Source organism: Eretmochelys imbricata, chromosome 3, assembly GCF_965152235.1.
Source record: "Eretmochelys imbricata isolate rEreImb1 chromosome 3, rEreImb1.hap1, whole genome shotgun sequence".
Lineage (NCBI taxonomy): Eukaryota > Metazoa > Chordata > Testudines > Cheloniidae > Eretmochelys > Eretmochelys imbricata.
The window spans coordinates 103,277,691-103,304,721 of record NC_135574.1 but is presented as its reverse complement, the minus strand read 5'-3'; the positions used below and the strand labels follow the sequence as shown (position 1 = coordinate 103,304,721).

Here is a 27,031-nt window from a genome sequence, read left to right as displayed (position 1 = left end):
TTAATACTGTCTCACAAAATCTGGCATGAAAATAGAATACAAATTGGTTTAGATTGCCATACTGTTGTGTACAAAACATATTAAAAAATATATAAGGGATGTTTTGATAGAAAAGAGTTGTGGGAGGAAGTGTCTGGCAGTGTTGGCAATTCTTGTTATTTTATTGTATGTCTTGTAATATTTTCTTAGGCTTCAGGATCCATGTGATTATGTTAAAATCACAAATTTTCATTTTTTTTAAAGTACGGTAAGTTTCTAGTCCTCATGGTTATGGAGAAAAATTGGAAAATGTGACTTGCATGCATCCTAGAGGCTCCGCAATCTCAAGTAAAATAAAAAGAACGCAAAATGTATCGTGGTGTTTTGTTTTTTTTTTAAATCTCATGATTTTTAAGCCAATATCAAAATATGGGGGGGGGGGGGGGACGTGTGACTCATGGTTTTTAAATGCCTGATGGTTAGCAATACTGTCGGTGGGATACTGAAGGACTGGTGTTAGAACCAGCCTTATTTTACATCTGTTAATGTAGGAGAGGGAGTGAATAGCATAAGTAATGCAATTTGCAGATCAGAAACATGGGTAGAAGATAACAAAAATGATCTGTTTTGAAAAATACTAGCTTATTACACCTGAGGAAGAGTAATCTTAAATGCACATACTGAGTGGGAGGTAGAAATCTAGGAAGTATCATAACCATCTGAAGGAACTGCAGCAGTAGTAGTGGAGAAAATACCCAGCTTGGGCACCTGTTCCATCTTCAGGGTCTAGGTAGAGAAACCTTCCCCTAATCCTTAGGTACATGGGCCTCGGCTACGCTCACCTTCTCCAGTTATATGGTCTAAGGAAGGCAGGGCAGGACCTCTCAGGGGAGAGGCAAGGACTTCCCAAGCAACAAGCTGCTAAAGTGGGCTAAGTGGGGTCCTTTGTTCCTCTTCATCCTAAAAATCTTGACACCACCTAGGTAGCCATGTCGCCAACAGAACTCCATCTATGGGGGTTCTTCCATGGAAGGGCTTAAACAGTCACAAAGGCTTTGTTCAGCTAAGGTTAATGTGGCAAAAGAGGGCATTCCGAGTTAGCTTTTTCATCCTGTCTCTCTCAGGTGGACTGGCTCATAGCGTGCTAGCTCCAACTCTGAACACATCCATCCTACACTCCAAAAATAGCAATGGTATGGAATCTGAATACAACATGGTTGAATTGTTTTCACTTTACAGCAAAGAGGAGATGTCTTAAGAGTCATGCTAGAGCTAGATATGTCCAAGGCTTTAGGACATTTCTGAAAGAAATAGGTTTTATTGACACTGTGAAAAGGAGTCATGTTTTAAAAGTATTGTAGGAGCCAGTTATATCTCCATGGTATTATTCGGAAATTTAGATGGGAGCGTAAGTGTACTGGGGAAATTACTTATTCACCACATCAGACCCTATCCTGCTACCAGTCCCTGTGTTTGGAGCATGCAGCTGTGGTCATAACTCTGCTTGAACGCTCACTCTGCCAGCTCTTGGTTGGGCTCTGTACACACACTGACACGTACACCAATTAAAAATATACTATGTACTCCTTCAAGTGGAAACTCCTTGGGTTCATGTTGTAATAAAAGTTTAGCACAACATCTGAGAGCATTCAAAATATTCTGGGGGGTGGCTCATGGCTTTGAGAATATTATTTCCTAACCGCTCACCTCACTGTAAGGAGAACTTGATGAGACCTTCTTTAGAATACAAATACCTTACAAAAAGGAGAGAGAAACATTCAGTATTGTAAGGGGAACTATATAAGTTCCTTAACTAGTTACCTAAATAATATTATTAATAATCCTGATGAATCACTGTTGAGCAACAACTCCCACCCTTCAGGCTAAGCACACTGCCTGCAGAGTTCTCTCCGCTCAGAGAATGAAAGGTGAGGAATAGGCTGAAACCTGCATGGCTTTGTTAACTACCAGTATGCCATTTACAAGCCCTTTAAACTGTACTGTAATACAGATGTGGGGTGTTCAGATCCTGTATATTTGTCAGATGAGTCTTAAAGGTTAATCACTGTGTGTATACTTTACAAAAATTCAGTAGCACTTTGGTAGTAGGAATAGATATGCTAGTAAAATGTAAGAATGGACTGCAGCTACTTGCTTTGATACTTTACTAATGTATGGTTAATATGATAAAAGCCATATTGAATATTATATATTGTATCTCATAAATGAGCTGGAGATGAGTTTAGAGTTGCTTAAGTTTCATGGTTACCAAATATACCTCTCCTAGATGAGTTAAGATTAGTAGTCATGTGAAAGTGCAGTATACTTCTGCAGGGGCAGGAATGCAGGTCACTTGAGATTTCAGAGGAGACCACAAATTCTGCTCTCCTTGCTGCAGAGTGCTATAATGATGGTCCTTTGAAAAAGACATGGTGAGGGCCTAATGGAAATAGTACTGGGAGAATAAAAGCAGCATCAAATTTAAGATGTGCATTCATTTGCTTGAAAAAAAAAGTTAAAATATCTTTTTTTAAGAGAGAAGGAAAGAGGAAAAAGTTATAGATGCCAAAAACATTTGAAGTGAGTGTGAGATGAAAGAAATAGAGGTTGAATGAGATTTCTCATAAGTTTTCAACTGGTTTATAATTTAGCACAATCTGCTGTGGGTGAAAATGTCACTTCCAAATGCCCATCGTTGATTCTCCCATTAAAATATCTTAGTCCCTTTCACACTGGTTGTTCTGAGTTGTAGTATGTACTTTTCAGCATGCAAAAAAATCCAGGAGAATCTGGTTTCTCCTTTAATAAATTAGGCAATTGACACCTTCGCTATTTCAGTAGCACTGACAAATGCCTTGTATCAGTTCAGTTACTCTGAGGGAGCTGCTTTCGGTATACTGGAGAAAAATAGTTTTATCATAATTATTCAATTCTAAATCTACCGTCAGCAAATGCTTCTAAATTTGGAGAAACCTGCCAAAGGTTTGTAGTTTTGCTATTTGAATTACATCAAACTTTCCAGGTACTGGTACATCCAAGTTTGAGCACACTTGTAGCATTGCTAAAATGTTAATGTTATTCCATTTATTTCAGTGAAAGGATAATGAATAATGGCAGCAAAGTGCTGTTAAGAACCAGCAGTGAAAAGGTTGATTGTTTCAAATCAGCCAAAAGTGAGCCATTATATTAAAAAAAAAATCAGTTTGAGCATAATAAATCAGAGGTGAAATTCACTGCATCATCTCCATTGTGTAATTTGTAAGGCAGGCAAGCTCAGAATGAGTCCTCATTAACAGCCTTTTTTCTTACCACAAGGAGTTGTCTTTAGTGGGGTGCATATAGCAAAGGAGTTTTAATTAAATCTTCTCCTAAATACCTTTTAATCAATACTGCTAGGAATATTCTCCAACCTCACTTGTATTTTCCCTTGGGAAAACAAAAATTAATATTTATTACATTACACTGTTGTGTTTACAGTATATGACAAATGCTCATTTTGAAAACTATCCTTACCAAAATATTGCATGCTAATGTTAAAATAATTTCTTCTTTTAGAGTGATGACCTTCTGGTTACATCATGTGTGAGAGGAGCAAATAATTCTACACCAGTGCAAGAGAGAGTATGTATTATGCAATTGTTTATTGTTTCAATACCTGCTACACTGTATTTATAATTTTGGAAATATTAATCTACACCACCATCACTCTTCCTCCTCTGACCGTTTTGTAAATCTAGCCCTTTAAAAATGCCTGGAAACTAAACATTTTGGGTGAGGGATATGTTTTTGTTTGTTTGTTTTATCCAGAACAGATTTTTTTTGATTTCCTGAAAGTTTTTGGAATTTTGGGGTCTGTTTCAACCCAAATCATAATTTTTTTTTTCTGCCAGTGAACCAAAAAATTAGTTATTTGCCCAGCTGTAGTCCAGATATCCAGTAACTTCCACTTTTATTTTTAATCAGTGATTCCCTAATTTCCCTAAACCAATCACAATACAAAATACAATGGTACCTAAATTTTGATTTGCCTTGCTTTTCTTTTAAGATTGTTGCAAGTTTGTCATGTCATTAGATTTTTGTAATTTTTTTCAGATATTGAACATCCACTGAACATTTTACTATAAGAGAGTGCAAAAATACACAGCACTTTCTGGTCTGCCTTTCATTTTGTGCATTTTGTTGAATATTTACCTCAAGTTTATGTTCCTTTTACCTTAAGTGACCTATTGGTTTTCACAGTATTATCTCCAAGGAGTCCTTTCATTTCTCAATTAGTTGGTATTCTCAGAGCACCACTTGCTGGATGTGATCGTGTAAGCTGCATCCATCTAAATTTTACACTGGCAGTGTTGGTTTTGATCATATTATTGTGTTTCCTGATTTGGAGAGGAGAGGTATAATTGAGAGGGATGTATTCATTTACTTAGTTTCTTTGGTCCTTTAGATATGTTAGTGGCAGCTAAGTGAAAGTTTGGATAGATTCCTGTCTAATAGTAGCTGAGCTGATCTTAATGCTTTGAGGCTGGCCAAATCACACAGTTCCACACTAAACTTAAGATTATAGAAGCATCCCCTTTTCAATTTATTTAATATCCCTGGTCGCTATTTGTGATATACAGATATGCTTTGGTGGCAAAAATAGTTTATGTAAAATATAATATAATTATGTTTGGGGAGGGTGGAGATTCATATCTGTTCATACCTCCTCTATTGTTTTTACTCTTTTCTACTCTCTGTTGGCCAAAATGGGACAGAAATCACTCCCTGATCATATAGTTGTGGAAGCTAAATAAGAAATGATCCATGGTATTTTTATTTTCAGGGCAGTTGGAAAGGCTGTGATTGGTGGTTGTGTATTCTATGTATTATGAAAGGTGGGAGAAGCCTATTAAAATTTTTTCTAGTGGCAGTATTGATGTAGCATGTTTCAAAGGCAAATGGCTTTATTATGTAGATAATATGTGGACCCAATGTACAAATTGTTTATAACAGATATTTGTTTCAAAACAAAACGTTACAAATAAATGAAAGGATCAAAATAAAGCTTTATAATGAAATTGTTCCATTGGAGTTTTCCATCTAGTAAAACAGTCACATTGTTGAAGTATTTATTCAAACATATATGTTTGGTGTGCACACACACACACACACACACACACACAGAATTGGACCTGAAAGTGGTGTAACAATTCTGAGAAAGTGAATGTACTAAGGGTTGTGTTTTTTTTGTTTTGTTTTTGTTTAACAAGTCAATTGCTTATAAAACTAGCAGCTGCTGTTTTGAAGCTAATCTTAGTGTATTGAATGTTCTTAACCATTTCTACAATCCCACAGTCCTTTATCTTGCTTCTCCTGCTGCGTTCCCACCACCCCTGATCCCATTAGCAAAAATTGAGACAGCCTCAGCTTTTACCAAAGTGCAGCTTTGGTTTCAGCTGCTTTTCTGCAAGAGGAAGTGAATGTTGCGCTTTTTTCTCTGTGGCACAGTTGTGATAAAGATGTGGTGGTCTTATCTCTCTTTTAGGTAGTGGCTCTTTATGACTACACAGCGCATCGATCAGATGAGCTAACCATCCATCGCAGTGACATTATCCAAGTGTTATACAAAGATAATGATAACTGGTGGTTTGGCAGCCTAGCAAATGGACAGCAAGGCTATTTTCCAGCTAATTATGTGGCTGGTGAAAGTAAGTTTACTGTTCTCTTCCTGGTATACCAGTATGGGTTTAACTGATGGTCCAAGATTTTACCATGCTATTCTGCTTTATTACTCTGAATACATATGTTTATACAATACACATGACATATCAAGAACTTACTGTGATGCAGAAATTATGTATAAAATAGCATGTTAACATGTAGTACTTTGTACTTTTCAAAAGTATCAACACTGCAGTCTCACGTTCCAGTTCACACAGTATCTTTGCAGTTACCAACCACCTCCTTCCTCACTCACCGCCTCCTCCCCCCCCCGCACACAACCACCTGGTTCACATAGTATCTTGGCAGCTCTTTGGGGTTCCCACAGCATCTAGATAGTTCACAAGCATCTGAGACTTCACTTGGTAATAGTTCCTGGACTCAGCCATCTCAGGCGCCTAAATATTAACTTACCTGTTGAAGTTATACAACTTTTCCCCACTCTGGTGGAGATGTTTCATTCCCCAATAATTCAGTTCCATTCTAAGGATTTAAAAGAGGAATGCCAGTTAAAACAGCAGTCCCAGGTACAAACTCTGAATTTGCCACTTTGTCCTAGCCATTAAAAACAACTTCTAAAGAACACTGATGCAGCCTGAATCTCAAAACAAAACTAAACTAAAAGCTAATTGTAGAACATAGGGAGCAGCCTAGGGAGCCTCTCTGGCATAGTGTTGCACACCGTGCTGCTAGAGGTTCCCTATCGGTTCAGAACTTTCCAATTATGGGATATCTGTCTATGTGCTGGAAGCATGGATTCAAGAGTAGAAATCCACTGGGATTATCTCTTCAGAGAATAAGAATTACAGTTATCTAATTTTCTTTTCTAAATAAGTGATGATACTGGTGTTTGGAACATAGAAATTCCCTAACCAGAATAGCCCAAAGGTTGATATCTGGGATCTAATCTTCAGCAGCGGCTTTTACTGCTTGGGAAAGGTGAAAAATAAATCTCAGAAAAAACTTAGAGAGCTGTGCAAAATAACTTCAGGAGATCTGTCCTTACCTCATCGGGTGACCCTCTTTTATACTATTCGGTTGTATTATACATTACTAGCAGTGAGCATGGTACTTTTTTGATAGCCTTTGAAATATAGTTGTTATGACCACACATGCTACTTTTTACTCATTTAAACGTTTAATCCTTTTTTAATATTTGCTGAGCATTTATGATTGTAGTGGTCATAACTATGCTAAAGTAAATAATCATGCTAAAGACTAGAGTTTATTGGAAAATTTTAATTAAAAAAGGAAAAGTTCTAATGAAAAAAATTGGTGAAAAATATTTTCTGACTGGTGAAGCTAATGTCTCAGTATTAACTATATAATAATAATATCACTGCCATTCACATTTTTATTAACTGCATTCTTTATTACATAATTTTCATGACAAACATAATGGTGAATTGAATCATGTGTTATATTTTTAGCTGAATATGAAAAGGAACAGTCTTCTGGATTAGTACCAGATTCTACTCCTCTTCTACACAGTGAACAAACAGAAGCAGAAGTAAGATATCCAGTTCCACATGAGGTAATTATTTGAGAGGAGGGGACCATAAACTGTAGAATATGGATTTTAATTTTCCTGCCTTGTTTGATAAAATACAGAACATTCAGAATCTTTCCCTAGGCAAACAACTGTGTTTTCAGATGATGTTCTATGCAAATTTGTTGCCTAGATCCAGTTACTTCCATGATTTGTCAATTAAATGCTGGGCCTGCTCCTGCTCTCTTTGAAGTCAATAACAAAGCATTATTGAAATGAATGACAAAGCTCCCATTTACTTCAAAGGGGGCAGGAACATAACCATAGGAAAATAGATATTGAAGCATGAGTATGAAGATGAATTTATAGAGAACTATCCCCCTTTGTTACTTTTTAGATATTGGCATTCAGCTTTTAGTCTTGGGCAACACAACATCCACAATGCATGTGTATATATATCTTCAAAATTGTACTCTTTGTTCTTAAAATTTCTTATTTATCAAATGGCTTAGATAAAACCTATGATATAACTGGTGGAAGAAGTTTTCAATCCATGTAATAATTTCCTAATTAGCATACACATTTGGTACCCTAAAGCCTCTTCACCAAACAGAGCAATATGCCACATCCAAACCTTACTTGAGCAACAGACATTTTTATTCAAAAGGAGTTAAGTCCCTCCTCTCAGTCCCTGCTCCCTACAGGTGATATGGGGAGAGGAATCGACACTAACTCAGCCTATTACATTACATGTCTAATTTGGGAGAGTTAAGGACAGAGATGCAGGGAAATCCATAAACAGAAGCAGAATACTGTTTCTTCTGGTCCCTTCCTCTTTCTGCAGGTTCATCGCATTTTCTTTGTTCCAAAGAAACCTATTTTCTATTTAAAATATTTAACACATTTCTGAAATTTACATTTATAGAAGTAATTTTTAATCATTAAACCACTTTATAAGTAAAATAACTCTGTATTGTTCACCAGCGAATATATAGATATCCTACCATAGAGGTATGTTCAGGATCCTGCCTGTACCTATTAGATAAGCATTCCCAAGCTGTATGTTCAACTGGCAAGTTCTCATCATGTTGTGTACCATTGCCTATATATCGCACTCTCTATTATACGTTTGATTCGTTGTGGCATTCTTGTTTCCATGCTTTTGCACGATGTTAAGGCTTGACAGAGTGAATTCAGGGTGCAGGAACTAGAACAAAGGCACAAATACCTGTCCCAGCTCAAGGTAGAGAAAATGTATTGTGTAAGAGGGGAAAGAAATACAGCACTGGTTTAGCACAGAGAAAAGATATGAGAGTATATGGGAAGGATACGTGTAAAGCAGACAGTGTGACTTTCGCATCTCCATACAACGTAGATTAGAACCTTTTAATAAGTGATATTCTCATCCTCTGAAGAAAGGGTGAAAATTACAGTCTTAAACTATAGGATAATTTTTTAGCAAAAGTAAACATACATAATGAATAGTTTTCAGAGTAGCAGCCATGTTAGTCTGTATCCGCGAAAAGAAAAGGAGTACTTGTGGCACCTTAGAGACTAACAAATTTATTTGAGCAAAAGCTTTCGTGAGCTACAGCTCACTTCATCACAAAAGCTTTTGCTCAAATAAATTTGTTAGTCTCTAAGGTGCCACAAGTACTCCTTTTCTTTTTATAATGAATAAAGGAAACAAGTTTAATTAATATTAGTAAGAATTTTAAAATGATTTTTGAATTGAACATGTTTGTAACCCTCTTCTGTTTGCTTCCACAAATGTTCAGGTAATCAAACTTCACTAACAAATACTTACGAAAAAAATAATTTTAACTTAGAAATTTCAAATATTTTTCCAAAATGAAGTTCAAATTTTGTTTGATTGTAAGATTCAAAATGTATACTGTATTGCTTAGTTAACTAAATCATCTAAACAAAGAAAATATCATGCAACTTATGTTACCAACATATTGCAAATTTTGAGGTTCAGATATTCACAAAGAGCTATTTGGAACCTCCTCGTGTAGAAATAACATTTCATGTAGGGGAAGAGAGAAGTGAAATCTAACAAATTATTTATTACAGATTATTCACTCAGCTCTGCTGAAGCCAACAATTATCATAAATCCACTTACTGAATACTTCTAATTATATTTTTGTAAAATTAATCACTATATTGACCAGAAATAATAATTTGAAATATTTCTGCTGCTGCTTTACTTCATAGCTGTTCCACTATAAGACTTTATTAGAAATGCATAGCCAAAACAGTATTCCAAATTGTAAACAAATTAAATACAAATGTATACTCTCTTTTAAAGCATACTGGCACAAATATAGTAAAAGGTATTATATGACTGAATAGTGAGTAATTTCTGTTTATATAGTCTATAATAGTCTAGACTAGTGTGAATTTTCCCAATATCTGCATTATCATTTTGTTGCTTAATTACACCGATAGACATTTGAAAGCCTTAGCCCATTCCCACTATCTTCTTATTCCAGATGTAGGTAGCTTAATCAGATCATCAGTGTTACCTTTAGAAATTCCGTTTATCAAAGACACACAGAAATTAGAAAGGGAAAAGATCTGTCGTAGTTAGACTTAATAAAGATTATTTTTGTGTTTGTCTTGAGATATTTTTTTTTTTATCCAGAGTAAATCTAATTAGATGATTGAATAACAACAACCTTTTGGTATAACAGTGAACATCAATCACAACTAATTTGTAACAAATAGCCAACCTGGTAAAGGAGCACTACCCACAGTCTGAAGGGTCATTTACTTCTTTTTAAGACCATATTGTTTAAAGGAAATCATTTTTATATCTTTCTAATAATTTCTTCTCTAGTAGTAGTTTCAGTAATATTTTAGGGGAAAATATTTTTGTGTGTGTGTTTAATCTTTAGATTCTACTCCAAAATTAAATTTACCAAGCATGTACTAATAATGAACAGGGCTTCATTGTGGACCATTCAATGTTCAGTGACTGTCAAAAAAAAAAATGGTAGTGTATACATATAAAGAATGGGATAAAAATACAGTATTGAGAATATTATACAACCATTATATATCTGATGCCCTCCCTGGAACATTGCATTCCATTCTGGTCATCCTATCTCAAAAATGATACAGCAGAAAGAAAAGGCATTCAGAGATTTAAAAATTGGTTAAATGGAGAAAATTATGAGTTAGGAGAGTGTGTAAACTATTCAGAAGGTTGTTTGCATTGTTGTTGTTGCCGTGTTGGTCCCAGGAATATTTGAGAGACAAGGCGGGTGAGGTAATATCTTTTATTGGGCTAATCCTGTTGGTGAAAGAGACAAACTTTCGAGTTTACATAGAGCTCTTGTTTAGGTCTGAGCTCAGTGTAAGCTCAAAAGAGGTAAAAAAGGTAATAACACTGCTCTACTTGTACTCAAGATCCCCGCATTTATGTATCCAAGGATTTAATTAGGCCTTTTGACCACAGCGTCACTCTAGGTGAGCATATTCAGATGAGTATCTACCAAGTCCCCCAAATCTTTTTCAGAGTCACTCCTTCCCAGAATAGAGTCCCCCATCCTGTAAATATGGCCTAAACCATAATATCTCAGGACATCGGCCAACCACTAACTAGGGAATCTTAGAAAGAAATTTCCTTATGGGCAGGTTATGCTTTAACTGTTGTTCCTGGAGTTTTTTGCACTCTCCTCTGAAGCCTTTGGTAGTGACCGCTGTCAGAGAGAGGATATTGGACTAGATTGTCCACAGCTTGATGTCCTGAACTAGTATGGAAATCCCGATATAATAGCAAGTACACAGCAGTTATTCTGGCTGCTACTTTTATTTTTTCCCCTAAACTTTCTAAAGAAGTCAATAAATATAGCCTTTATTAGAGAAAATCAAATAGTGCTAATTATTTTTCAAGGGAAATTTTGGGAAAAAAGTATTTTTAAATATCCTATGAATTTCACCCCAAAACAAATAAAAACAAAAAACTAACAAACAAAAAATTACCAACATTATGTGACATTTTTTGACATTTGACTATTCACTGAAATGTTTGTTACGCTTTGATTTTTTTTTTCACTGAAAACTAGAAAAATATGATCAAAACTATTGGGGGGGGCCAAAAAACCACCTAAGATAAAAAATGTTTAGACAGAGTTTTGACCAACTCTACCATTTATGTGCTTTGTTATGCGCTTTTTGAGAAATGCTCAAATATATAAGGTTTCAGAGTAGCAGCTGTGTTAGTCTGTATTCACAAAAAGAAAAGGAGGACTTGTGGCACCTTAGAGACTAACAAATTTATTTGAGCATAAGCTTATGCTCTAAGGTGCCTCAAATATATAAGTTAATTCTGATTACAAGTATCGTGAATATGAGAGTTGTCATACGTGTGATTGTTCTCTGATATTTTTAAGTCCTGACTGACTGACTGGCTGAACCTTCAAAAAAAAGCAGATGAAGATTAATGTGGTTTGGGTCACACAAGATTGCACATATGGCTAAACCCTGATCAAAAAAAAGATACTGTTGAGATGGTTTGGTTACAATCAGGACCAGCTCTAGGCACGAGCAAATGCTTGGGGCGGCACAATTCCAGCCATCCTTTTTTTTTTTTTTTTTTCCTTGGGGCGGCAAAAAACCTAGAGCCGGCCCTGATTACAATCATCAGTCTGAGCTCTAGACTTTTATAATGAACTAATACAATCACATCAGTGGCAAAGTATGTTACTTCTTAGAGACCACTTTGGGTCCTGTGAATACGGACCATTTTTTTGCAGTCTACGATCCACTAGTGTTTTTTGGGAGGGTATCATCACTTTCTACTATTCACTTTGTATATATAATCTAACAACTTGATGCAAAACTTTGTTCTCCTGCCTTTTGAATTACTTAACTCCTGAGCCACAAAATTAGCTCATATTCATCTTTACTTACAACATACATCTAACTGCCAATATAAAATTCTATCAGAAACTTCATGGCCTATAGTTCCAGGGCTCTTTTTATCAAACAAAGTTTAAAATTTAGTTAGGAGCCCCTTTTGTTATAAACACTTTTGAACTTGCTCTGTTCTTGTGGGAGGAGAGGGGCAGTACTAATCATTCTCTAAATCTATGTTAGTGTTATTCTGAAAGTTAATTATGTGAGGACCAGAGCCTAGGATAAGCACTTTTTATGTTTATAAATCTAAATAAACATGAATAATACTCTTCCCTTCCCCACCACCAGAAGCAGGTATTGCCATCAACTCTCTAAGGCCCCAGTCTTGCAATTGAGTCCATGTGGGCTGACCCCTGAAGTCTCTGGGGCTCTTCATGGTGTAGGGTCCATCCTCCTGGGTGCATTTGCAGATAGGGCTTAGTGTATCAGGCCTCCTAACTGAGAGTGATTGGAAACATTATTCAAGACTATTTTGACATATTATGGCTAGAGTTTTTCACTGAATTTCATCAAAAATAGAATATAATCCTCCCTCCCTTGTGCCTTTTCTCAGCTGAACAAGGAAGTACCTCCATGACTTAACTTCATGGCCTTTCTAACATTCATCTTTAAACAGAACAAAAGATTTGGAAGTTCATGGAAGTTGTTCATGCATTTTGAAGAGCCAAAGAAGAGGCTGAAGCCCCACAAAAATGTGTTATCCAATCAGATTAGAATGTGTTTCAATAATGCAAGGTCCAGCCTTGTCCAGTACTCTTAAAATTCTGTTCTTCTAGAAGCAATGCCGCCTCCTGGACTCAAAGAGACAGTGCTTCCCTAGAATAGATCTGCAAAGCTTCTGAGTGATCTTGCACACAGATTACCACTAGACATTGTGTATGATAGACACACCTCAGCAAATCCAGTTCTTGAGAGAATAGTTACATCTCTTGTTCTTGGGAAACTAGTCATACTGTTTTCTGAAGGAAATTATACTAAGATCCATCCAGAGAGGACAGACATTTTTTGTTATCTGTAAATGGTATTTCTCTGATGGACAAGATAAGACCCTAACATACTCCACCTTTTTGTTTTTGATCTGTTATGATGCTATTCAATTCTCTTGTCATGCTGAAATGTCTCTATTCAAAAGCAGCCACTATTACTAACATTTAATTTGCACTTTTCCAGTTAGATTAACACAGAGTTCCACATCTCCACTGTGTTTGAAGCCCTGTGCTTTACTAGACATCCAAAACTGAACTGATAGTTTCAGAAATATATATGCCAGGGTAAGTCTAATTTTAAAACATCAGCTGTCTATAAAAGTAATTTTGGGCCATACTAAATCCCAATAAAGAGACCAGAGGGGCAAGAAAACTCCACAGGATTCACCTTACAGAGTTTCCAGCCAATTGTCCATTCAATGGGGAAGTGTTTGGAGAAATAAGGCAGAATTAGCAGGAAATGGTGACATGGACTCCTCCCAACCTTGTCTCCAAAACTCATGACAGCATTTTCCACAGGAGCCATCTACATGCTTCTAGGCAGGAAGAGTATATTGCCATGGAGAGAAAAACTTCTTCCCCTTCCAAGCAGGCATGGAGGGATCTGCACTCAGAGGACCCCCGCACACACTTAGATCTCTGGGAGATGCTCTAGGTCACAATCTGCAACTCATAAAACTTAAACTGTAGTTTAGGGGAGGAAGGGATTGTCTTATAATTGAGTATAGGTTTGTGATCCAGGAGACCTAGGTCCTCTTATTTAAGTCTGTGTTACTGGCTTTCTGTGTGACCTTGGGAAAGTATCTTACTTCTGTTGCCCCATCTGCATTATTGGGACAAAAATACCTACCACAGAGATGTTACAAGGCCAATTAGATTGGAAGGCATTTTTGATCCTGGAATGGAAGGTGTTGTAGAAGTGCAAAGTATTTTTTTATTATTATTCCATCATACTAGACTGGGGATGATCTTCATATACCTGCTAGTGAACAAATGGCCACATCATTAGATTAAAAAGTAAATAAAGGGAAAAAATACCCCTTTACAGTTGATACTAATTTGCAGTTCTATTGGCAATCTCTGTCAAAAGGCAAAGGATTAAAAGGGCGTGGAGACACTGGTTGAGGGAGGGCACAATGAGGGAACTTGCTGTCTGTATCATATGGTATGTGTTCTGTGGATAGAAAAACTTCAGACACCTGTGTTACCAATCTGACATCAAGAAAATCTCGGCCCTAGCAATTACAAATTAGCCGTTTGATTGTTGGAATCTGGATTACCTTGAATCACTAATACTAAGTATGTTAGAATGTTGGACACAATGAGTCTCAATTGACTTCAAGTTATGAAGGAAAATAACTTTTAATGGCCTATGACGAATGAAGGGAGTCTTTCTTATAGTCGGGGCTGGCAGCACCACCTATTATTAAGGTTGCCTAAAAATTCCCAATGAATTTAACAGGCAGCAGGTTTAAAACAAACATAAGCAAGTACTTCATCACACAACGCACAGTCAACCTGTGGAACTCGTTGCCAGGGGATATTGTGAAGACCAAAAGTATAACTGATTTCAAAAAAAGTTAGATAAGTTAATGGAGCATAGGTACATCAATGGCTATTAGCCAAGATGGTCAGGAACACAATCTTATGCACTGGGTGTCCTGAACTTCTGACTGCCAGACACTGGGACTAGAAAACAAGGGATGGATTACTCATAATTGCCCTGTTCTCTTTATTCCCTCTGAAGCATCTAGCATTGGCAACTGTCAGAAGCCAGGATAATGAGGTAGATGGACAATTGGTCTAACCCAGTATAGCCATTATTATGTTCCCATTATAAGACCTTGTTTTCAGTTGTTTATGACTTTGCCAAACTTTAGCTGTTTGGGTTGAAATTGTCTGAGGATGTCCTCTTCAGGCTGAAATTTTTTATTTATTTATTTATTCATTTTACTTCAGCCAGCACAGTTCAGTCATTTCTACCAACAAGGAGAACGAGGCTAAGGAAAAATATATTATTTTGCCCATGTTAAAAATTGCTTTGTAGAGACTTGCTAGAGCTTAACAACTAAAACCTCAGATGATTCCATCTTCACTGAGTATGCTTGAGACGCTCACAGCTCCTTGTGCTGACCAGCCTATGCATGCACTATCCCCACAGAGCAACAGAGAATATACTCCAGCCCAGGGCTGTGGAGGCTTAGAAGGACTTTCCCTGTAATGGCTGCTCCCAGCTGCTCTGACCTATGGTGGAGTTGAGCACTGGAACTGAAAAGCATCCTGTGCTCTCGGTGACCCTCTGTTGGCACGTACGCCATGAGAAAAAGAAAACTGTCTGATTCAAATGAAAAGGGGACAAAAGCCAAACTGTGTGGAGGGAGGAAATCGTTTGGGACAAGAAGTCTGATAAGACTGGGACAGAATCATAGGGTTAGAAGGGACGACAAGGGTTTCTAATCCAACCCCCTGCCAAGATACAGGATTTGTTGTGTCTGAACCATCCAAGACAGATGGCTATCCAGCCTCCTTTTGTAAACCTCCAGTGAAGGAGTTTCCCCAACCTCCCAAGGCAGTCTGTTCCATTGTCCTACTGTTCTTACAGTTAGGAAGTTTTTCCTAATCTAGATTTGCTGTGCTGTAGTTTGAGCCCATTGCCCCTTGTCCTGCCCTCTGTGGCAAGAGAGAACAACTTTTTTCCATCTTTTTATGGCAGTCTTTCAAGTGTTTGAAAACCGCTATCAATTTCCTCTTTTCCAAATGAAACATACCCAGTTCTTCTTTGAGTGATTGTTCACGTCCATTCCAATTAGGTGTGTGCGTGCAGTGTGCACGGACGTCGGAAACTTTTTCCCTTAGCAGCTCCCGTCGGGATGGCAGGGGAGCCCCCTAGAGTGGCGCCCTCATGGCGGTGTATCTATTACCCTGCCAGCCCAACCCCCCCTCAGTTCCTTCTTACCATCCATGGCGGTGTTCGAACGTTCTCTCCCTCGTACATAGTTATCAGTTAATTATCAGTAGTTTAGAAATCCTTTGTTTCAGGTGTCTGGAAGCTACTTCCAGCACCAGCCTTGGGCTGCGGGGCATGCTGCAAGCTCAGGGTTTTAAAGCTTGCGGCATGTGCCGCAAGTCTGTGCCCAACAGCGACCCCCCTGACTCCTGCCTCTGGTGTCTGGGAGAGTCTCACCAAGCTGAGCACTGCAAGATCTGCAAGGCCTTTAAGCCACGCACCAATAAAGAGAGAGACTTTCGCCTTTCATTCAGCTCGAAGCATCCTACCTCCCAGGAGTGCAGAACGAGCTTGCACATTGCCTCAGCAGGTCTTACCACATGCACAAGTGATCAATCAGGTCGGACATCATACAGTCAGTCTTCCAGAAGTGGGGTTATCCCCAGCTAGACCTGTTCGCCACCAAGAGCAACAGTCAGTGCCCTCAGTTCTGCTCTTTCCAAAACCACAGTCTGGGTTCAGTCGCCGATGCATTCTTAATACCATGGGGCAGGAGTCTGAAATATGCCTTCCCTCCTATCCCGCTTGTCCACCGGGTCCTCCTCAAAATTCACAGAGACAGGGCGACGTAATCATGATCGCCCCGTCTTGGCCCCATCAGCATTGGTTTACAACCCTTATAGAGTTGTCTGTGGAGGCCCCGATTGCACTGCCCATCCACCGAGACCTGATCACACAGGACCACGGGCACTTCCTTCGCCCGAACCTGCAATCCCTGCACCTCATGGCGTGGAAACTGTGTGGCTAAATTCCATGAAAGGGTAGTGCTTTTAGTCTGTGAGGCACATTCTCCTCGGCACTAGGAAACCTTCCACTAGGGCGACCTACCTGGCGAAATGGAAAAGGTTTTCCCGTTGGTGTGAACCCAAGTGCCTTCAACCACTCCAGGCTACCATCCCAATTATTCTAGAATACCTCCTACACCTTAAACATCAAGGTCTAGTCCCTTCCTCCAACAGAGTACACCTGGCAGCCATTTCAGCTTTCTATCCAGGGGACTCTGGGCGCTCGGTGTTTTCTAATCCTATAGTGGGGCGATTCCTCAAAGGTCCTGAAAGGATGTTCCTGTATTCTCGCCCCCGTTTCCCAACCTGGAACTTGAACTTGGTCCTCTCCAAACTCATGAGCCCCTGGCCCCTTGCTCCCTCCTCTACCTTTCTTGGAAGCTGGCGTTCCTGGTGGCCATTACATCAGCGAGGAGGGTGCCCGAGCTAAGAGCCCTCCACCTCTGAACCACCTTACAGAGTGTTTGATAAGGACAAGGTGCAGCATAGACCTCACCCTAAATTTCTCCCAAGGTGGTCTCCCAATTCCACATGGGTCAGGACATTTGCTTACCGGTGTTCTTTACAAAACCGCACACGAGCCCGAGACACCTCAGCCTGCACATCCTGGATGTCTGGAGAGCCCTGGCATTCTACATAAAGCAAACAAAACCTTTCCTCAAGTCGACCCAATTGTTTGTCGCCATAGCCAACAGAATGAAGGGTCTTCTTGTTTCGTCCTGGATCACAGACTGCATTCGCACGTGCTATGAGTTGGCCAAGATTCCAGCCCCAGCAATCATGGCCCATTCAACCAGACCACAGGCATCTTCGACAGCCTTTCTGGCTCAGGTCCCTATCCATGAGATCTGCAAAGCTGCCACCTGGTCTTCAGTACACACATTTACAGCCCACTATGCTATTAACCAACAGGCCACGGATGATGCGGCCGTCGGCAGAGCTGTTCTCCATTAATTCCATGACTCCTACCCTCCTCCTATGGTAAGCTTGGAAGTCACCTAATTGGAATGGACGTGAACAAACACTCAAAGAAAAGACGGTTACCTATCTTTTCGTAACTGTTGTTCTTCGAGATGTGTTGTTCACGTCCATTACAATACCCACCCCCCTTCCCCTCTGTTGGAGTCAACGGCAAGAAGGAACCAAGGGGGGATGTCGGGCCAGCAGGGTAATATATACACTGCCATGAGGGAGCCACTCTAGGGGGCTCCCCGCCATCCAGAGGGGAGCTGCTAAGGGGAAAAGTTTCCAATGTTTGTGCACACGGCACGCGCGCACACCTAATTGTAATGGACGTGAACAACGCATCTCAAAGAACAACGGTTATGAAAAGGTCGGTAACAGTCTTTTCCTTCAGCCTTTGCTCATATGGCTTGTATTCCATCCTTTTGATCATCTTTGTTGTTCACCTCCTTTCCAGTTTCTCCACATCCTTTCTATACACTGCTGACCAAAACTGGACACAATAATTCATTTGAGGTCTAACCAGCACTGAGTAGAGTGGTATTATCACCTCCCATTACTTGAATGCTAGACCTCTGTTAATGCACCATAAAATTGCATTTGCTTTTTTGCAACAGCATCGCATTGCTAACTCATGTTGAGGTTGTGATCCACCACAACTCCCAGATTGTTCTCAGCAATGCTGCTGCCAAGCCAGTTATCCCACATTCTGTATTTGTGCATTTGAGTTTTCTCTCCTAAGTGTAGCACCCTACATGTGTGTGTGTGTTGAATTTCATTTTGTTGTCTATAGCCCAGTTCTCTAACTTATCAAGATCCCTCTGAACTTTAGCTCTCTCTTCAAAACTGTTGACAATTCTCCTAGCTTTCAGAGTGGTAGCCGTGTTAGTCTTTATCGGCAAAAACAACGAGGAGTCCTTGTGGCACCTTAGAAACTAACAAATCCCCAAATAAATTTGTTAGTCTCCAAGGTGCCACAAGGACTCCTCGTTGTTTCTCCTAGCTTTGTGTCATCAGAAAATTTGATCAGTAGGGGTCTGGCCTGCATTCCATGTTCCCAGATGATTGGGGGAGAGAAACAGTGATTTAGATTTGGGGCAGTGGACTGGGAGCTGGAGGATCAACTGGGACTGGCTGGGCAAAGAGACTGTGAGCCAAGGGGGGAGCAGCTGGGCCTGGAAGCTGTGTTAGGGGAGACTGGGAGCTAGTGAAGGAAATGGGGGTAGGACCAGGAGCTATTTGGCTTTTGGGGGGGATAGGAGGAACACTGATGCCAGATGAGGAGATTAGAGTAGGTTCTGGGGAGAGGTGAAGACTGGGACTAGGAACCAGTTGTGGGAAGGAGGTGGTGGCAGGGGAAGGAGAATCTGACAAGGAGCTGTAGTATTGGGGCAGAACTGTCGCAGACTGGGCAAAGAGACTGAGACATGGAGTCAGGCCAGGGGAAAATCTGAAATTAGATGAGGAGCCCAGGAAGGAAGACTGGGTCTGGAAGCCAGTAGTGGGATGAGATTGGATGAGGAGCCAAGAGGGGGGAAATGGGTCTGCTGGGCAAGGAGACTTGCACTGGGGTGGCATGAGAGGCCTGAGTAGTGGAGAGTAGGACAAGGTGCCAGGTATAGAGAAGAGAGACTTGGGACAAGGACAGGTTGGAGGGGATGGGACACCAACACAGAAGCTCATTAATTTCTCATGAACAACAGGGAGACTAATTATAGATTAGCTGTAGCTCACGAAAGCTTATGCTCAAATAAATTTGTTGGTCTCTAAGGTGCCACAAGTACTCCTGTTCTTTTTGCGGATACAGACTAACACGGCTGCTACTCTGAAACCTGTCAGTTTTGAAAGCATTTTGTGGTGACAGTAATAAGATCTTTAATTACATGAGGTTAGTTTGACCTCAGTTGTATGCAAGGTATTGGAACAAATTTTGAAAGAGAAAATAGTTAAGAACATACCAGTATGTGGGATAAAATATCAAATGGTTTTACAAAAGGTAGATCATGACAGACCAGCCTGATCTCTTTCTTTGAGAAGATGGATTGATTTTTATTTTATTTTTTTTAGACAAAAGCAATGCAGTAGATCTAATTTACCTTAATTTCAGTAAGGCATTTGATATAGTTCCACATAGGAAATTATTCGTTAAACTGGAGAAGATGAGGATTAATATATGAATCAAGAGGTGGGTAAGGAACTGGTTAAAGAGAGACTACAATGAGTCATACTGAAAGGTGAACTGTCAGACTGGAGGGAGGTTATTAGAAGAGCTCCTCAATGATCAGTCTTAGGACCAATCTTATTTAACATTTTCATTAATTAATCTTGGCACAAAAAGTGGGAGTGTACTAATAAAATTTGCAGATGATGCAAAGTTGGGAGGTATTGCCAATGTGGAGGAGAAGTGGAATATCACAAGCAGATTTGAATGACCAAAAAACTGGAGTAATAGAAATAGGATGAACTTTTATAGTGCAAAGTGAAAGGTCATGCAGGTAGGGATTGACAGGAATTTTTCCTATAAGCTGGGGATGACTCGGTTGGAAGCGACAGAGGAGGAGAAAGACCTGGGTGTTTTGGTTGATCACAGGATGACTGAGCCACCGATGTGATGCAGCCATGAAAAAAGCTAATGCAATCGTAGGATGCATCAGGTGAGGTATTGCCAGTTAAGATAGGAAAGTGTTATTACCATTGTACAAGACACTCGTGAGACCTTTGGTATAATTACATTGCTCAGGGGTGTGAAAAATCCACACCCCTGAGTGACATAATTATGCCGACCGTAACCCCCCATGTAGATAGTGATAGGTCGTTGGGAGAGCTTTTCCAGCTGACATAGCTACCGCCTCCTGTGAAGGTGGAGTATTAAGCCAACAAGGGAGCTCTCTCCTGTCGGCTTAGACTAAATTCATCCTATTTCTATCAAACTGGAACATGTGCAGAGAAGGGCTACTAGGGTGATCAGAGGAATGGAAAACCTACCTTAGGGGACTTAAGGCAGTTGAATGCTGCTCTGGAAGAATTGGGTTCTATCCCTGCCTCTGCCAGAGTCCCTTTGTGATGCTAAGCAAGTCACTTAAACCAAACTTTCCAATGGGTGTTCACTCAATGCATGTTCCTTATTTTCTGGGCGCCTGACTTGAGGCTCCAGGGTCTGATTTGCAGACATGCTGAGCACTCACAATTGCAACTGAAATCAACGGGAGCTCTGCTTGAATATATAAAGTGCTATATAACAGTAACATCTCTGAAAAATTAGGTCATAGACATCTCAAATTGGGCACCCAAAATTATTGAATACTTTTGATACTTTAATCTCCCTGTGTCCCAGCGCCCATCTGTAAAATGGGGACACCACCATCTCATCTCAAGGGGTTTGGTGAAGATGAATAAATTAATGTTTATGAAGCACTTGGATCGTATAGTGATGACAACCATAGAAAAACCAATGAGGAAATTAATCATTCTGACTTTATAGCAGGCTTTGAATAATATGCAGTAAATAAGGCCTAAGGCCACATATTGAACAATGAGGATAAAACAAAATGTTGAATAGCTGCTTATTAAGTGAGCACTGCCCAGCCTGTGCACTGAATGAGGCAGGGGTCCTGTTGGAAAATATCGTATGTGAGCATGTAATGAAAAACTACCCGAATGCGTAGGCACAAGGGGGCAGAATTAAAACCTTCATTCTAGCATTTCCTAACCTTTGAGTACTTGACTTTACAACCTTAATAGTGTTCACTATTATTTCTAGAAAAAAACTTAGAAGTATCTTATTGGAATTGTCTGTGATAAGGAATAGGCTTTAATTAATTATTGATGCTTTCCCCCTTGTTTCTATAAGAAGAATAAAAAATAGCTTATTCCTTAGACAAGTTTTCATTATGTGCTTCCTCTGCATGGCCAATAACTTCCTTTCTAAAATAGGAACTGTTCTAGTGTTACATTCCATTTAGAATTTCTGAGATTCTGTAAACAAATCCAGGATCACTCCACTGACAAGTGGGAGTATCTGAGTGTATTTGCATATCCCATCATTATAATCTTTACTAACATGGGATTTATTTGGTTTTTTTGTATCATCAGCTGGTCCTCACCAGCACAGAACCCTTTTAATTCCCCAGGAACGACAGGAAGACCATTTGCGTGCAGATTACTCAGCTTTTAAGTTTAACAAAAATGTGATTTTTAAAAATATGAAGAATACTGTATCAGACAGAAGTATGATAGAGCGTCACTAATCAATACCCGGGGGAAAGGCCCACTGTAGATTGGTGAAGCTTTATACTAGAGAGTTTTGAGTTTGGGGAAGAGACATCAGCATTGAGGGCTAATTAGAATTAATATATATTTATAATGTATTTCAGGGAGTGACCAGGAGGTGATGGGTGTGTTGCCCCATGTCTCATGGAGAACTAGATATTACTCGCACCAATCATGACTCTGGCAGAACCTCATTTGGCTGTGTTTCATTCTGAAAAACTCAACAATCCGTTTTTGGACTAGGTTCGCATTTTGCTGCAGTGCAGTTTAGTTAGGTTCTCCTGTCTTGTAAAGCGACATGTTTGATTGCAATATTAACAGAGTTAGGAGAGAGATTCTGTTATTAAAGATTGTTGTCTGTGTTTTCCTTTTTTGAAAATATGGAAGATGAAAAGCCTTAACTTCTTTCATGTGAGAAACTCAAAGAGAGTGACTTGGCCCAGTTCTGACTACAAGAAAAGGGAGTGTAAAAAGGAAAAAATAAACATCAGGAGTGTGTGAACATTGAAAAATGTAGTAATCACTCATAGTTGCACTCCCTTTAATGCACTCCATTGTATATCGTTATCAGACAGTGACAGTATGTTTCCTTCTTTTGTGTGCAGTCCCAAATTTTATATTATGTTAATGTAGATTTATGTGTAAATTCAACACAGAGAGGCTTTTTTCTGTCATAACCAGTACTCTTACACATTCATACACTGACTGGGTATGGTATTTTCTAACACTGTGATCCTGTCTGCACTGGCCAAGGAAACTGTTAGGACCGCTTCACAAGTCATGTGTGGTGATGGCTCATGTCTGAACATGGCCCTTGTTAGCAATGTGTATACATTAATTCTCTGGCCATTAGGGGCTTGATACTGCTCCCATTTAAGTCAGTAATAAAAGTCTCATTGACATGGAGGGAGCAGAATCAGCCATAGAATTAGGAGCTTACACGTCTCTTTGTTTACTTTGCTTTAATTAATGTTATAGGGAAGCATGATCTAGTAGTTTGATTAAAGTCCAGGACTGGGACCCAGGAGATCTGCCGCAGACTTACTGTAAGACCAGTCATTTAACATCCGTGTCTCAGTTTCCGCAGCTTCAGAATATGGGTGATAATACTTGACTGGGAAGTTGTGAGGCTTCATTCATTAATGTTTGTGAAGGACTTTAAGATCATTGATGGAAAGCTTTATTATTCCTGCTGATAAAATTTGTGGATAACACAAAGACTGGCAGAGTGGTAAATAATGGTGAGAACAGCACAGTCATCTGGATCACTTGGTAAACTGGACCCATTCAAATAAAATGTATTTTAATGCAGCCAAATGCAGTTATACATCTAGGAACAAGGAATGCAGACCAGATCTATAGAATGGGGAACTGTATCTTGGAAAACAGTGACTCTGAACAGGATCTAGGAGTCATAAAAGACAAACAACTTGACATGAGTTTCCAGTGCAATGCTGTGGCAAAAAGGGCTAGTGTGATCCTTGAATGTATAAGCAGGAGAGTAGGAGTAGGGAGGTGATTTTAACCCTGTGTATAGCACTAGTGAGACTAGACTATTGTATCCACTCTCATTTTAAAAGGATGTTGAAAAATTGGTGAGGGTGCAGAAAAGAGACACAAAGATGATTCAGGGGCTAGAGAAAATGCCTCAAAGTGAGAGACTTAAAGGAGCGCAATCTGCTTATCTTATCAGAAAGAAGATTGAGAAGTTACTTGGTTACGCTGAATAAGTACCTATAGGGGGAGAAAATATTAACTACAAATTAGATCTAGTGGAGAAAGGCATAACAAGAGCCAATGGTGAGCAGAAGCCAGATAAATTCAAATTAGAAATAAGGCACAGATTTTTAGTACTGAGGGTGATTAACCACTGGAACAAATTACCAAGGGAAAGGGTGGATTCTCCGTTTCTTAATGTCTTAAAATCAAAACTGAATGCCTTTTCTAGAGGATATGCTTTTAGCCAAATACTAGTAATTGGGCTCACTACAGGGTGATATTTAAGGGCCTGTGATATACAATAGGTCAGACTGGGTGATATAATGTTCTCTTCTTGCCTTAAATGCTATGAAAGTATCGAAGCGTAAAGTGTTGTTATTATTATTATTTATTATTATTTCATTCTATAATAGTGAAGCAAGCCTAAGTTGTACTTTATAATAAGATCATATTGCCTTGAAGGCAATATTTGTTTTCTCTTATTTGTTTGAATTAGAGATGGCATGGCAATGGTATACCTCACCTATTAGCCCATACAAATGCTAATTACCAGTTGGCAAGCTATCAAAAGTTGTCCTTTCTTTCTTGACATCCTCCCAGAAGGTGCTTGCTGACTTTGAGAGTGCTATTTCCAGTAGTTACATCACTGTGTCAGCCACTCAGGAGGATCTGAAGGGCATTTTCTCTCCCAATACTATTGGTGGTTCTAGAGAGAGGGTTTCAAAGAGAGTAATGTCAGAGAAAATGGCACAGCTATTTCCTGGAGAGATGAGGGTTGAGAGTGACATGTGAGATTTACGAGCAGATAAGAGTAGCTGGGTAGGTCCATCATGATCTCTAATGTAAATCACTGGGTGTGGTGGAGTGATTTTAAGCACTAGAGTTGTTTGAAATGTCCATAATAAAACACAATGGAATGGGTTTTGCTTAGTTTCATTTTGAACTCAAAACATAACTTGATTTTGTTAAATCATAAGCTTGGTCCAAGTTTTATTGGATGAGTTCACTTTAAGTCCACGCTTCTCATAAGCTACCTGGAAAAACTTCTTTTTCAACTTAACCCGTTGCCCTCCTTCAGGCTCCGGTGTCTGAAAATCTCCGTGGAGAGCACTATCCAATTTTCAGAGATTCGCCTGTTAGGCCTGTTGTCTTTCTGCCCACCCGTCTCATCCCAGAAAGATTTTTCTAGGGTGCAGAGCCCTGTCAATCTGCAGCAGAGAGACAAGAAAGCTTCCTGTTGCCACCATTATGTTGTTACGCATGGAACAAGAGATGCCCCAAACTTCTTTGCGTGGTTTTTTTAGCTAAACGTGTAAGGCACTGTGGAGCTTCTTAGGCCTAAATGTGTCTATACTGCAAACAGAGGTGCAATTGCAGCTGAGGTAGACATACCCACACTAGCTTCACTGTGTACAGCCCCGCCTGGAACCCTGGGTAGGTACTCACGTTGCTAGCCTGTGCCAGGGTCCATGCCAGTACATCATCACTGCCAGATTCAAGCTAGTGAGGGTATTCCTATTCAAGCTGTAGTCACATCTCTGATGGTCATGCGGAATTACCCTAAGCGTACATCTATAGTGCAGCTGAAAGTGGTCATTTGAAGCTCAGTAGATGAACATGTGCTAGCATGCTAACATGTGAACCTGTTTGAACTAGCATGCTAAAAATAGCAGTGTGGCTGCAGTGGCTTGAACTAGCTGCTCAAGTACCATCTGAAATCCTCGGTACATACTCAGGTGGCTAGCCTAAGATGCTGGCCATGCTACGATGGCCATGCTGCTATTTTTTGCAGATGAGCTTGATCAGAACTAACATGTGTACATCTGCCTGAGCTGGGAATTACACCCCGCAGCTGCGGTGTAGGCTTAGCCTAAGACTCAGTACTTCAGTTGTGGGAGTAAATGCTGCATGGTGAGAGGTATGTGTTGCATTCCAGGACAGCTTTTCTGAGTAAGATTTGGGGAGAGAGAGTGAAGCAGCAGGCTTTCCAGTTGTGCCCTCTTCTCTCCTTCATGAAAATTCAACAGTAAGGAATGGCCGCTAGAGGCCCGTGAAGACTCCAGGAGGAGGAGCAGGCAGTAGCGTCCTCTGCCTTGGAAGACTTCAGACCTTGGGAGGAGGAAGTTACAAGCCACACTGAGCCATTCCTCCCTATTTCTAAGAGGAGTTCTTGTGGTAAAGGAGTGTCCCAGTCCTATTAGGAGTAGAAGAGGTTTATGGATGTGAAGTGCAAACTGGGCTGACACTCACTGGTTTCATAGGAAACTAGAGAATTTTGCATGAATTCACGTTGCGTTTTGAGTCTGTACGAACCCTAACCTCCAAACGAACCTGAAGAGATTTGAACCACTTTGAACAAAATCTGCTATGAAGTGAAGCAGGCCGCTTTTGCACTAGTTAAGGCTGAGATGGGATGACTCCTCAGCATTCTTTAGTTCCTAATTCAGTAGCTGAAATAAATTTAATCCCTTACAGACTATGTGCATTTTAAGATTCATTCAAGCAAAGATTCATAACCCGTTGTTTTTGCCACACACCTGAAAACTGTCTTTGTTTGCAAGGAGTTGTTAAGCAGGGGGCTGTTTCCTTGTTTTTAACCACATAGGAGTGAACACTTCATGGCTGATAGACATTCTTTTTTCAGACTGGGTATATTCTCTCCTTATTCAGGAAGCTGGTGGCTTTTCAATGTACATGTGTTAGCCCCATTGTCTTTCTTCTTTCTACCTTCCTGCTTGTTTTCTTTTGCAGATGTCAGCAGTCATCACCGAGTCAGGGGACCTGACATTTATCTCAGAGCATGACACAGATATAGACTCACCTGTGACACAGTAAGCAACAAATCATTCAAAGCAATTTGCAGTGTTATTTCTACAACTCCTCTTAGGAAACTGAGATATTGTCCGGGGGGAGGGGGGAGGTTACTTTGTTCTTTTAAGCGAGACAGCAAAACAAGAAGTTAAAATTAGGATAATTGGTCTAGAGAAGTGTTTAAGAAAAATAAAGTGAAAAGGAAATAATGGTTTGTTGTACTTTTTTGCATAGGTATGTTACAGAGATACTGTAAGGAGTATAGTGTAAGGGAGTTGAGCTGTAATCCAGAGGTGCGGGATTGCCTTGAAACATCCCTCAGCTCTTTTGATTAACCCATATTGTTATGAGCTGCCAACTACTTTCTGCACCTTCTAAGAATTAATTAATGTAAAT

General features: G+C 39.7%; 1 protein-coding gene across 10 annotated transcripts in view; it reads left to right on the top strand.

The window, feature by feature from the left end:
- AHI1 (Abelson helper integration site 1) overlaps positions 1–27,031 on the top strand; it is a 196,338-nt gene that overhangs the window by 156,606 nt on the left and 12,701 nt on the right. For 9 of the 10 annotated variants that reach the window (XM_077813079.1, XM_077813080.1, XM_077813085.1 and 6 more), the window contains 4 exons: positions 3,535–3,600; positions 5,504–5,666; positions 7,110–7,213; positions 26,576–26,655. In XM_077813079.1, the coding sequence (XP_077669205.1) occupies positions 3,535–3,600; positions 5,504–5,666; positions 7,110–7,213; positions 26,576–26,655 (413 nt within the window). The remainder of the gene's footprint in view (positions 1–3,534; positions 3,601–5,503; positions 5,667–7,109; positions 7,214–26,575; positions 26,656–27,031) is intronic. The other variant, XM_077813081.1, reaches the window with a different exon arrangement.